Source organism: Camelina sativa, chromosome 8, assembly GCF_030686135.1.
Source record: "Camelina sativa cultivar CO46 ecotype springtype chromosome 8, ASM3068613v1".
Classification (NCBI taxonomy): Eukaryota; Viridiplantae; Streptophyta; class Magnoliopsida; order Brassicales; family Brassicaceae; genus Camelina; species Camelina sativa.
Genome location: NC_141887.1, coordinates 8975809 through 8990846, shown reverse-complemented (window position 1 = coordinate 8990846; position 15038 = coordinate 8975809). Strand labels below are relative to the sequence as shown.

The 15038-nt window shown below is 32.6% G+C and overlaps 1 protein-coding gene across 1 annotated transcript; it reads right to left on the bottom strand.

The window, feature by feature from the left end:
- Nucleotides 1–7896: 7896 nt before the first annotated feature.
- On the bottom strand, nucleotides 7897–9057 carry LOC104706836 (zinc finger protein 3). Its single transcript, XM_010423059.3, has one exon. The coding sequence runs from the start codon at nucleotides 8817–8819 to the stop codon at nucleotides 8103–8105; it is 717 nt and encodes a 238-aa protein (XP_010421361.1). The 5' UTR covers nucleotides 8820–9057; the 3' UTR covers nucleotides 7897–8102.
- Between the last annotated feature and the right edge of the window lie 5981 nt (nucleotides 9058–15038).

The window sequence follows — 15038 nt, the reverse complement described above, 5'->3', positions numbered from 1 at the left end:
GATTGATTCTTTTGTTTTTATGTGATTAATGTATAGATATGGTACTTTAATTAGTTGAAAACTCTTTGACGAATAGAAAAAATGTAATTCACGGATGCGCATATATCAAATATTTTATAATGTTGTTACTTGTTAGGTACGAATTAATTTTAATTTTGAGCTTAAGATCATTATTCAATACTTTCATTAACAATATACAAAAATATGAATAAAAGGCTTAATTTCATGAAAAAATAATGGGCAAAACATATCATGACTTGGCATTGGGGTTAACGTAACACAAGATACAATAATGGACTCTTCATAAACGTTTTAGCCGTCTTTTAACAATTGTTTAATTTATAGTGGAATGAACATTAGACTCAGAAAACGTATTAAATTGGTATTTGATCATTCTTTCTAAACATAAGTTTTGTTTATTTCCCACTGAATTCTAAAGATAAGAGTTATATCATATCAGAAAGCTGATTTAACATTTAATCAGATTTTGGTTTGTTCATTACTCGATAGATTAATTCTAAAAAGGTGGCTTTTAAAAAGTCAACAAACTACGTATGTCTATTTTATGACTTACAATTAAATAGCCTTGGCCATTTGTAGAACGACTTTGTAGACCAACAAGTTGTGCACATCATTATTATATTTTACGACTTCTAAGTTCTAATATGATGATAACGTAAGTTACTAGTATTATATTCTAGTGATTATTTTTTTCAACTACCATGTTTATCATAATTTGAAATATGCACTTTATATTGGTTATGATTGGAACTAATAGTCTGACTTATAAATGATTCTGTTTTATAGTCAATAGGTTTTTTTTCTCCATGATGTCAAATACATAAAATGCTAAAAATACATATAAAGATGTCAAAAGCAACGACGACGATATGGGCCGATCACTTGTATTTGTATCTTCCTTATCTTTTTCGATAACGTTGTTCGGTGGACCTGATGAAAATGAAATGAAACTCCTCTCGGCTTTTCTAAATTTACCAACAAATCCATACAGAAAGATCATCGCCAGTCGAATTAAATTAGTAGAATATGTGGTTCCTCTCTAAAGCAACTAAGCAAGGAATATCACTTATTTTCCAAACAACATAGGGACAAGTAAGTAACTTATAATTACAACTCTTTTAGTCCTTTCACCAGTTGGACATTATATGCGTAGATTACGAATTTACGATACGCGACTCATAGATATAGGCAGCTGTTATTTATTTTATTTTGTTTTTTTAACAAAATATAAAATTTATTCGAAAAATTACAGTTTTACAACAAGTGCATCGTTAGTTTAAAACGGTTCATGTTACAAGATCAGAATAAAAATGGAACTTAGAAACTTAGCTCCACAAGTATTATCTTGATGCGAACCACTCCACCATACAACCATCAAACTTTCCATCTCGCTGAAGTTGGATCGAGTAGATTCGATTTCTTACCTCCTGGTCAGGCTAATTAGTTGTGCCGGTGGAAGAGAGGCTTCACCATGACGTCGACCATTGCGTTCCCCCTATAAAGAATGAATGGACAGCTGGAAAACGTACCGCAACAAAAAGAGACGGTCATGGCCCAAGGACGTATCCACTAGGAGCTCAAGAACATGAGTCCATGAAGTTGTAAATCACGTATAAAAGGCAGCTGTTATTACAAGCGACCGTATAATAATCATTTAGATATCACACTTTTAGGTGTGCTTCGTGTGAATATACAAAGTCGGCCATAACTAGGTAGCTATGGAGTCGAATAAACGAGTTTTCTCCCACGTTAAGTAACAAAACATTGATGGGAATGATACCAGAAGCAACCCTTCCTAAAAGCGGTGAAGGCACATTAACCATCCATGAGAAAATTAAATGTAAATGCAATATTCAAAAAAAAAAAAAAAAAAAAAAACTATTAATTCAGACATCCCGAACATGATTTGCATTAAAAATGAGGCAGATCGGCCAACTCATATTTTTCATCACCAACATATTCGGCGGGAATGACTTATTAACCAAGTGGCTAACGGTTCACCCGTTTTTGGATATGATAAACTTGTTCATCCCCGGTCATGTAGTCCTATCAAACCTCTTTCACCTTGCAAATTGAAAAAAAAAAAAAAAAAAAAGAAGTGATCTTAACTCTTTGTCATACTGTTTTCAATATCAAATCATCTTTTCTCATACATTTCTTTTTCCATTATCCTTTTGAACAAATTACTTCAATTTTCTTCCGGCATTTTTTTTTCTTTAGTACTCTCTCTCCTTTAAGATCATATCTTCATTTTCTTGTCTTTGTTTCTCGTGCAAGTTATATGATTCTCTCGAAGCTATTTTGAATCCACGAACATAAGATGTCCTCAACATGTACCTTCATACTCACGCAAAAGTAAAACTGAACAAAGAAGTATTTTTATTGAACTAACAATGATATGCCATATTCGAATTTGAACTCAAGATGATTAAAAAAAAAAACTAACACAAAACATTGGAATGATACTCTGGTCCTTTATATTGTCATTTGGTTAGAAGATATCGTGAATGACATTTCTAATAGGACCTTACGATTATTTTGTAATGAGAAGGTAACGTTTCTACATTCAGTATAACAAATCATCACAAACAAAATGATACTTATCTTACTTTGAAGTGATAAATAAGTAGGTTCTACAACGGTTATTTCTCCTATTTACAAAGAACGATTAAACTGCATTAACGTTATTTTATCGACTTGAGGACACACAAAATCCTCTAAACAACAAAATTTTCGTCCCTCCAATAAATTTTAGAATCCATTGGCTCTCACTGGACCTTCAAAACTGTCGGAGAATGTCGTTTTCAGCTGTCATTGTCATCTGTAGGCCTTGAGGCCCAACAAAAGAGACTCATTAACCGATCAAAATACCTATTCCCCAGTTTCCTAATTAACCCATCCCAAAATATTCATATAATTTTTTTAGAGCCAGAATGTAATAGTAATATACAAGAAGGTAAAGATGAAACAACGGGCTCGTCAGGTAATTGGTTCTGCATGGCCCCATTGGACCATGTGTGAATTCAGGCCCGGCCCGTGGCTAAAGTCCGTAAAGCTAGTGCTTTAAGCATCACGAAAATATATAAGTTTTAAGGGCATCAATTTGGAAGTGGTTAACACCTTTTTGGAAGTCTAAAATGTTGCGAGTTCGAACCACACCTGGTTCATTTTTGTGTTTCCATTTTACTTTTGTTTTGAGCTGTCTGACTTTTCTTCATTCATTCAGAAGATTTTTTCTGTGTGGATACAAAAATCTGTTCCCTGTGCAAAGAAAAAAAAACGATATGACAGAGCCTTAGTTGAGTTGAGTTCAAGCTTAAACCGGTCCAGATAATTCTAGTTCTAAACCAAACTCAATTTCGTGGTTAAGTAGATATATTATGATAATCCGGACTTTTACCACCCGACTAATTATATAGGGTGAGTGCAGTCGTCGAGTATTCACCTGGGTTTTAAATGAGCATAAAGCGTGACACCATTTCGGCTGGACAAATAGAGTGATTTTGTAAATTCCGTGCTTGAGAGAAATTGATCCTTAACATCATGTATGATGTATCTATAAGGCAACTCCTCCGATCCTCAACTAGAATGCACTATACTACCACCGCTTGGTTAGAATTTGCTTTGTAAGTAATCAAGAGATGTAGGTGTATCTTTTCTCACGTGTTAGAGTTTGTTAAAACGGACTTGTCTCTTTTATTTCTTAATAAGAGCGGAGATTAAGCTCGATGTATGGTAATGAATCTGTATTCAACTCTCTTGTAACTCTCAAAGACCATTTAGATCAATCAGATTTCATAATCGGTTTCGACTTAAGAAGTTCTTAGCTTGTTCTTGATTCGATTGGTTTTGTCGATTAGTTTAAAGGAGTTCTCGGTTATTTGGTGTTTCGACCCACAAGAAATTATGTTCGACCATTTTTGAAAAAACACGTGAACTCTTTGGTTATGAAAGCAACATCTATGACGTGTTTTTTCTTATAATATTTTTCTTCTAATAATCTCATTCGTTGTCTAGTGTCCACCAGTTTGAGGCCTAACAAAGAGAACCATTGGATGCTTTATTTAACGTTACATGCTATATTTTGTTAGTTACTGTCATATTAGTATTAGGCATAGCGATGTATTCATATAGTGATCCAATACATAATATTCTTATAGTAATCTTTGCTTTTAGTGTCACCATCATCCTACTCAGCAACTGTCTTCTTTTAAAATTTATATTTGTTTTGTTCTGTTTAAATGTCTTGTTAGCAACTTTTAAATAAATAGAATGATTGTTCTAACTTTTAGGTAACCCAACTTTGACATTATAATATTAATTCCTTTTTCTTGTGAATATTAAACCAAATCTTCCCACAGATCTCAAATATCATCTTTTCTTCTTCTTTGTTTTTTTTGTTTTTCCTTTACTCTATACTTTATACGGTTGTTGCCTTGTTGGGTGTCTACCTGAAATCCATTTATGTAAAGTCTAAAAATCTTAGATCGAGTACTATGTGGAAAAGATGTACATTAGCTGTTTTTACTAGACACAACATTTACTAACAATAACATGAAAAACATTTGAAGACACTAAATTCAAGAAGGATTTCCTTGCATTTTAGTACATTTTTAAAATTTAATTAGAAATATAGTACAAATATTATTTAAAATTAGAGAAAGAGTTATATTTTACTATATGTGTAGGGGAAACGAGCTATTTCCCCTCAAGAACTATCATATCTCGCTGGATGGAGCCCGAACTTGAGCCACAATCTATATAGCTATGTAAACTATGACCAATCTCTATGTCCCCCTAAATTAAAAGTTCTACACCTATATCCCCCTGGAAATGAATTGTTTCGGTTTATCCGGTGAACCGCAGACCAAACAATATAAATTCAAAATTAAACCAATTATGACCCGATCCCTACATAGTCACGACCCGATTCCTTACCCACAAATTCCCAATTTTCAAATATCATGAACCCTACAATCAACATAATCGAGAACCGCCTCCTTGAATGCAACTCCATTGAAAAACGCCTGCTTATAGAACAACTCCCCATTCCCACGCCTCATATTCGTACGAGCTCTTGATGGTCCGTCTTCATCATCGTCTTCACTCTCTGGGTACACATCGTGGCGGATTGGAGGTTCGTCGCTAAAATCCTCAACTAGCTGTTCGATGTGAAATTCGTCTCGATCTTCACCTTCTTCGTCGTAATCACCGCCGGGATCTCTCTCAACTAACGACATCGTCTCTCAACTCGAAAGAACTCGAAATCGCAGTTTTTAGGGTTCTTCAAGTTTTGGGGATTTTTTCGATTTAGGGTTTTGTTGGGAGAAATTTGGGGATTTTTCGATTTAGGGTTTTCTCGAGATTGAGAGAATGATATATCTGGTTAAATCGACAAATTCGGGTAAAATCAGGTTTAATCTGGTCAATTTTGGCTTAGGCTATTCGTTAGACGGTTAAGCAAATAGTAAACCATCACATAACTAGGTCTAGGTGTAAATAGATATAGAACTTTTTTTCATGGGGATATAGGTGTAGAACTTTTAATTTGGAGGGACATAGAGATTGGTCATAGTTTACATAGCTATATAGATTGTGGCTCAAGTTCGGACTTCATCCAGCGAGATATAATAGTTCTTGGGGGGAAATAGCTCGTTTCCCCTATATGTGTAATAGAAATTATGTGAAATTGGATAGAGAGTGGGGTAATGTTGAAATGTGCTAAATTACAGATAAGAGCATTAATGCTTTTTGTTTTGTTTTTCAATTAACACTCTCTCTCTTCCGTCTCTCACTTTTTGATGACATTTTTTTATTTGTTTTCTTTCATTATGTATTATTTGAGAAAATATATAAAACAACAGTGAGTTTAGTTAGAAAAATTGAAATAAAGAAATTAACCATTCTACTAATTAGTGATACACTCTACTAATTACGGAGTTACCGATTGGAAGATGGACAAAGCAATATAAAAAATTCTTGCGCACAAAGAAGAACAAGAAAAGTGGTATCCCCTTTATCGAGATAGAAGGCATGTTAAGAGAAAAAAACTGTGATATTATTCTTATACGCATGTTTAATTCTGATTCATTATCTTCTGCAGGATATCAAGGACGACAGTGATAATGTGTCTGTGAATTTGGAGCTTCGAATGAGCAAAGAGAACATGGTAGTGGTTGTGACGGACTTTATTAAAAAGTTAGGGCTCTCTAAAAAAATTAGAACAAATAGTATGTATCTTTATAAAGCGGATGGTCTTACTCTACATAAATTTAAAAATGTAGAAGAAAGTAAGTAGAGAGAATCCAAATGTTTGCTTATGTGTTTTCTCCTTTATAAGAGACTAACCTTTTATATCTTCATTGCAGTTCTTGAAGATTTTTAAAGTCACATGATTCAAGCATATGTAAAAAGAAAGGTTACAAAACTTTAAACTACGATTCAATCTTTTAGAGGTAATTTGTAATTAAGTTCATCTTAACACTAATTGTCTTGTGATGTGTATAGGAGTATATTGTGGATAAGACAGTTCTCAAGATATTTTTGTTGTAGATTTGTTTAGTTGCTTGACTCACCCTAAATCTTAAATTTTGACAATTGATAATTATTGGATGGTCACTAATATATATGTACATATTTACTAGATGGTTTTTATATGTACACGTTGAAGTGGATATATGTGTATATTTTTATTACTGGATGATTTCCATCTATACACATATTATTGGATTATTTTTTGTATGTACAATTTTACTACTGGATGGTTTTTATCTGTACATATGTACTACTGTATAGTTTTTATCTATACATATTTACTATAAAAACAATTATATCTATATGCACACATTTATTTGTGGATTGTTTTTAACTATATACATTTAGTTACAATTATACATTTAGTAACATGTACATATTATATCTATGCATTTAATAAAATGTACATATATAAAATTTGTAAAAAATATTTAACATTAAAAATAAAATCACCAAACAAAATGCATGTCAAAATATAGAGAAAAAAACATAGATATTTTTGTGCCTGAAAATCTTTAAGAAAACATTATGTTACCAAATATTTGAATATAACAAGATATGAGGGGATGTGATTGAAAAAACAAAAAAAAATTAAAAGAAAAACTAAAACATATTTTTTTTGGTTTTCTCTCACTCACAACAAATGGAATACCTTTCTGTAATTAACCATTTTCTCCTGATATTTCTATCTCACAACTAATCTATCTCACAAAAAGGGACAATACTTGGTTCACCCTAGGACTGAACCTCTTTATTCACCTCCTTATAAGATAATGAAACAAAATTTGTATATATTATTGTAAAATTAAAAACCCAAACTGCTCTTTTATAAACCAAACCGATATATAATTCCGTTCTAATTGTAAAATCTAAACTCTAACCGTTTCATTTGTAAACTTAAACTGATATATAATTTTGTTCTAATTGTAAAATCTAACCCCTTACCACCTCATTTGTAAACCCAAACATCATATAATTTCGTTCTAATTGTAAAATCTAAATCCTAACAACCTCATTTGTAAACTCAAACCGACATATAATTTCATTGTAATTGTAAAATCTAAACCCTAATCACCTCATTTGTAAACCCAAACCGACATATAATTTCGTTTTAATTGTAAAATTTAAACCCTAATCACTTTAGTTGTAAACCCAAACGACATAGAATTTCGTTAATTGTAAAATCTAAACCCTAATTCTCATTTATAAACTCAAACTGATATATAACTTCATTTAATTGTAAAATATAAATCAAGCTAATATTTAATTTTCTTTAATTAAAAGTATACATAATTTGTTTCATTAATTTTTTTTACTTTTTAATTATTTTTAAATGAAATATTAGATAGAAGATTTTGATTGCTTGAGAGGAGAGGAAGTGAATACAATCGTTCACCTCTAGGGGTGAACCTAAGTATTTATCCACAAGGGGTGGCCCCATTGACTATTTCTCAAATTTTGAATAGTATATGTACTCATTTTCCAATTAAGTTTGAGAAATGTACTATTTTGCCAAAAATCTCATTCAAGAATCAAGAAAAAGAATCTTAAAGCTTGAGGGACAAGTCAAGCTTATGTTGCTCTTCATGATTAGTAGTACTTAACAATCCTCCGTCTCCGCACCATTGTTCAAGCGCCGGTGTCCCTTCTAGAATCCTTCCTATGTTGCTTGATGATCTACCGATGTTATTGGACAGTGAAGGAGCCATCATCATTCTTTGATGGTGATGATGATGAAAATTCTCTGTTGTAGGCAATTTACCTATGGCTGGTTGTTGATCAAATGGAATTCTTGACCAGTTTAGCTGACCATAGTGGCCACCAAATCCTTTATATGAACTTACCTTATGGATCATCGAATGAGCTTGAATCCCTAATGACCTGTTGTTGTATTGTCCATGGAAAGGAAGTGGAGAGAAACCGTAAGGATGTCCAAAAGCTGAGGCTGATGCTGCTAGACGTTGTCCTCTCTTTGCCAACGTCCGCTCTCTCTTGTGTGCATTTTGGTGACCACCAAGCGCTTGTGAGCTATAGAAAGTTCTTTGACAGTAGTTGCATGAGAAAAGCTTTTGTTCTGTGGATGTAGATCCCTTAACGATACTCGTTGTGTCTATGCAGTCGATGAGATTGAGTTCTTGATTGAGATGTTCTTGACTAGAATCATGAACGTCTTTTTCTTCGTCTTTGGTTCTCTGTTCTAGGCTCTGGTTTAGAGAATCTTGATTTGGAAAAGTTTCGGAGAAAGAAACTATAGAAGCATCCATGAGAGAGCCTAAAAAGGGAACAGGTTTTTGTAGGTGATGATTTCTTATCTCTATCTCTTTCTATTATTAATAGCTATGGAAGCGGTTTTATATCAGTGAATGGGAGCAGGAGTAGATGGTATTAGAAAGGAATATACAAAGAAAACAAGACCCTACACAAGAACATTTCCTTAGGTTTTTGTAATAAGTGGACCAAAGTACTATAATGAGAGCGATAGGTAGGTTTGGTTTGCTGTCACACCCTTCACGAAACACTTTAAAGCTAGTTGATTGGAACTACACCATCTTAATACCTCTCTATCTCAATATATATATATAATAGGACCATTTCCTCGTTACGTTGCTTCCTCCTTCAATAACCCAATCCATACATTTATAGGGGTATTATTCAATCAAGATTTCGGTTTGTATAAGTCAAGAGACCTTGTTCGGATTTTAGTTTGGTGCTTTTTGTGTGTGAGAGATTAGTTCGAATTCGTATTCACTTTTACGGATAGAAAAAAGTGAATCCATTTAAACCATATATTAAACTATAGTTCAGTTTTCAGAAATTTATTGAATACTCTTGCATACATTTTTGAGATGTCATCACTCATCAAGCCAAAACGTGTATATCTTGTTGATAAAATAACCTTATAAATAGGATCAACAAGCTTATTTAAATTTGTGTTGGAAGTTGAATCCCCTATATATATAAAATGATCATGAATTCATGCTTTTTGTTTTTGTTGAAGATGGTAAATTGGTAAACTTAATAATTGAGTTTGTGCAGTTTCCACTCTATTATATATGAGAACCTTCTCTTTTATGAAGAGAAAAAAGCTAGGAGTTAAGGGATACAAAAGAAAAGACAATTGAAAACGAAGCGGTTTCTCAAAATAGTTAAAGCTAGTACATCAGATGAAACGACAGGAGAGAAAGATGACAATAAATTGGAAAGGAAGACTACTGTTAATGGACCATCCAAAATTTTTCAGGCCAGTTTAGTCTACTTTTTGTAACTCCACGAGGTAAGTGACCATTTCTGTCTCCTACTCTCCTTTGGCTTCTCGTGTGGGTCTTTCCTTCATCTGTTCCTCCCTTTGTCCTCTATTGAGACTAGAGCAAAGCTCAAACTAATTACAGAGTTAATAACAAACCACTTGGTTAGAAGTTAGAGTATAGACCTTAATAACTTTATTGTTCCTCTTCTTCCTCTTTGATTTTGCCTCAAATATATTTTATTTAGTGGACCGTCTAATTATTAATTTGTGGGTCTAATAAAAAAATCATCTATGGAAATATCTACACTCATAGAACAACTTGTAAACCACTCAAATTAATTACTCTCATAAGTCTTAACACACTTACATATGCAATGATAAAAGGATGAGAGTATATATATTTATCGATTTTGTTTCGTATCTTAGTGAGAAATTGTTGACCATGTTTGTGACTTGAAGAATAGTATTAAAAGATAAACCTTTTAAATTTGTGTAAATCTTAAAGGAAACCACGATCTTCTTCTTTATCGTCTAAAGAGTTTTGTGGATTTGTCAAAATGTATTTTGGTTTCCCACTAAATTTCATCGTGATATACAAACTAAGGTTGCATGACAAAAGTCGCTTTCTTCAACCACTTGAAACTTTTCTTTTCGAAAGCCACGTCGGCGCAAGATCAAACCCACTTGAGCGTCGAGTAAACGTGTTTCTTTCTCAACATCTTCAATAGTATAATTCCTAACAATCTAACCACTTTAACATTTCCAACGTTTACCATATAGCAGCCAAGTCTAATTTACTTGAGCTAGATATGAAATAGAACTTTAAACTTTGTATATTTGTCGTATGGGATTGCGACCTAGTTATTGGGTCCAACGTTTACATATGGCCGACACACAGAAATGGGAAAGCTGATTCAGAATTACATATTATCTTCATTAGAAAAAAATCTAAGTGATTCTAATCAAATGGTTAAGGTTCTACCTATACATATTTTTCTTTTTTATTGTAATTTATGGTATTTTGCATTGTAAAAATTGGATTGTAAGTTGGATACTGTCTATCTAAATGATGTGAAAAAATGTTTTCAAAAGTTATTTTATAATTAGTATATAATTGGTGGGAATTTTTCTGCGTTTTATCTCAGTCATTGTGTACTTGCGATTCGCCTTATTAGTAAACAATTTTTTTTTCTCAACCACACATGCATTAAAACTATATGATTAGAAGCCCAATATGAAGGAATATAGTTTACAAAAGTAGTTTCAGAAACAATCAATCGGAAAGAATGAGCAAGACAAACTCATAATTATTTGATAGTAATCTATCTATCTTTTAATTTTATTTTATACTTTTAGGATTCCATTGTTCTTTTTATGGATTCTTAAAATCTTAGTAAATCCATTGTTATTGTTTTTGTAGTTTTTAAATTCCATTCAAAAATTTTTGTTAATTTTCTTATAAGTAAGTTGTATTTTTATTATAATCTAGTGTTATTGAAATATAACTTAACTTTTTCAGTAATACTTAGAACTGATCTCTACAAAATTTAATAAATCGTGTTGGTAGATGCAATAAATTACTAATATAAATGAATATTGAAAATGAATATTGTGAATTGTCAAAGTTTATTATGGATTATGTTAGCTTTATGAGTATTCTAATTTTCCACGTATAATATTATATGATATAGTTTACATCAATCATGGTCAAAAGATACAGAACATTGGATCTCACTTTAAACAGATGGTGACATGTAGCTATTCATAATTTATCCCGTATGTAAATATTTGATCTGTCTTTCAATTTCTTAAAATTAATTCTCAAATACTCCTTTAAATTTCTGTAAAACTTTTGTCTTTCTGTAAAACTTTTGTCTACTTTTTAATCTGAAAATGCTATGTATGAGAAATAGTTAAGTGTCATATAGTCTAAACAGTAACTCGGTTTTTGGGGCCTTATTATAATATAATATTTTACAAGATTAGCTAAATTTACTCAATTCAATAAAGTGACAAGTTACACATTTGCAATGATGATTTCTTTAAGTGGAATTATATTATTGGTAAAAAATTTTAAAAGTAACTAACCCAAATAATACACTTGCAGAAATAACAAACGTTGGTAGTAGTAACCACTTTGGAAATTTGTCACAAAAAAAAAACAATCTTTGGAATTGCTTATGATGAATTGATTGTTTTGAATTTGATGCGAGATGATGAATTGATTTGATGTGATGTAGTGAATGTCTCATTTGCATGGATAAATAGTTTATTTGTTGTTGGTTATCATTTTTTTTTGGTCATCTTAACTTTTTCATAAAAGTTATATACCAAAACGGCGGTTAACAACATAACCCCGGAAACTATAGCCAACAGATAAAGAACCATTCTTACAAGTTTAAGCCGACAGGTAACACATCTTTGGAGACTAGGACTAAAAAAAGAACAAAAACAAAAACCAAGACCTATAGTAAAAGTTTACAAAGGGAATGAAAGAAGGATCAAAGTTCTAAAACTGCCCAACTGAAAATGAGCGAATTCCACTAAGCTTTCCCATAGAACCTGTAAGCGTCGGAGAGTACCCAGAAGACTGGAAGCACTAAGAGAGCACACCGTAGCAAAGCCATCAACAAACCGGCAGGAACGAAAGCAGAATTCAAACCATCACAGAGAAACAGAAACAACAACCACCACAACAAACCAGAACCCCATGGAAGGCAATCCAAACTAGGAGCAAAGAAAAACCTTGCGAATCGACCTGAGACAAATCAAAGAAGACCAGCAGCTCTTACACACGGACCCTCGTCGACCTAGCTTCAGCTATCTACAGACCCAAAACTAGTAACTTCCTCGCAAGAGAAGAGCTGCAGGACGATTCCACTGCTATTGTCAAGAACTCAACTCCAAAACTCCAAAAAGCCACAGAGGAGAGTTAGTAGATGACTAGCAACAAAAAAGACATCTGAATGACAAGCACAAGGGACAATACCTAGCTCGCAACGCCAACACTAACAGACCAACAGACCAAACCTAGCAGAAGATCTAAGAACCAATTCAAACCCTTAACCCGAAAAGGCAGACTTGCGTAGATAACATAAACCACAACTCAAAGCAAACTAAAAACCTTCGATAAAGGCCACAACGACACTAAAACCAACACAACCTTGTTGAAAAACCTGCAATCTAGAGAAGAGAGAGACGAGAGAGATACAATACCAGTCCATGAGACGACACTCGTTCGTCTCTTTCAAGCAACTAGCGATAAGAGCACCACCAGATCTAAGCCACAACCTAGACTAATCCGTTAAGAAACGCATCCGTCTCTAACCACAACCAACTCTCTCCGCCGATGGCTTCCTTTCCTACCCCGTTCTTCGCTTCGCTTCATAGAGGGATTTGACGACAAGATCGCTACAACTCCGAAAGCAACAGATCTAAACCAAATAGACTAAAGAAAGACGACGACTAAGATGCAAGACAAGGTTCTACACCCTCCCACAGCTCCGGAAAGGAACCTGGCAGCCGGAGAGGGCAGATCGGAAATCTAAAGATGTTGTCGCGGCGGCTGAAGTTGAGAGAGAAATTAGGGCGAGCTGTTCAGATATTCAATTGATGATGTTCTTTCGATCTTGTTGGTTATCTACATACGGTAAAAAGGCTGTAAATAATATGATTAAATAGTTTTGAGTACGAAACATATTACTTCCTCTATTTTAACAAGAGTGTTATTTTAATCTTTTTTTTGTTTCACAAAGAATACTATTCTACATTTCTAATGTATTTTTAATGTTAATTTTTTAATTTACCCCTAAACCTAAAGCTCATTTCATTAATTTAAAACCATTAAATAAGGATAAACATGTGCTCTCTCTGTCCCTAAATTGATGTTTTAGAAAAAAATTCTGTTTCTAAAAGATTGATTTTTTTGATTAAAAAACTAAAATAATTTTTTACTTTATATTTGTTTCCAAGTGGCATATTACTTAGAGATCTCCAACCCATCTCTATTTTTTTCTCTATAATAGAAATGAGTTTTACTCCAACTCACCTCTATTCTCCCCTCCAAAATACAAGAGAGTTCTTCTATATATAGAAAAAAAAAACGATATCTATTTTAGAGGTGAGAATATAGGTGGGTTGGAATAAAATTTATTTCTATTATAAAGAAAAAAATAGAGAAAATTATTGGAGATGATCTTAGTGGAATATATTTTCTTTTTCTACAAAAAAATAATGATAAATTAGGTTAGAAATAAAAAGTTTAACTTTTTCTTAATATATGTTAAAATATTGAAATATTAATCTATGAAAGACAGAAAAAATATATTTAAGTTTTTTTTAATCTATGTGAAATGTGTCAAACTGACACTTTTGTGAAATAAAAGAAATAATTCAGAACAGTTGACCCAAATTCCAAAAAGAAATATAAATCATGATTAGTCTGGATTTCGGTTTGGGTTATCTGAATAAATATATGTTAATTTATTTAAATTATATTACTACTATTAAAACATGTTAATTTATTTTGTTTATGAAAAAGTAATGAGAAAACTGACCGGAGATAACAGGAAACACACCCTCACATATAACTCCAAATGTAGACAGTTGTCTAATCACATAAACAACCAAATCTACTTTTGGTAGATTTTATGTCTCATCCAAAATTTTGAAGCAAAATGTCTTTCAAACCATACATAGAAATTCTCTTCAGATCTAATATATTCAAGTGCAGTCTCTAAAAACTAGGAGAAAAAATGTTTCTGCAAAATAATGCATGTTATTAGTATCTACTAAATTTCTTAATTAGGATTGAATAAGGTAAAATGTTAAACTAAGTGAAAATGATAAAACGAACAAATGGAAACGGGTTGGTTTTAAGAAAGAGAGTCAACTGATTGCTAAAATTGGATTATCCTGACCGTGCACTGCCGATAGTAATGACTGCTTTACCGTGACGTTTGCGTAGGCCATCTGAACTAGGTTGTGACAAAACAATAGATCAACCGGATGGATACACATATTGGATCATACATAGCAAGATGAATCAATCTTTTTTGGTGCTTAATAAGAGCGATGTAGTGTCACTCTTCAAAATTATAAATCGTTTTTACCGTTTAAAAAGATTAAAGATCGATGTTTAAATGTCGTTAGAATATATCAATCGGTAGAACTGTTACGGTTCTACCATAACATCTGATCATGGGCAAAATATATGGTGGCTAATGAAAACGACCAA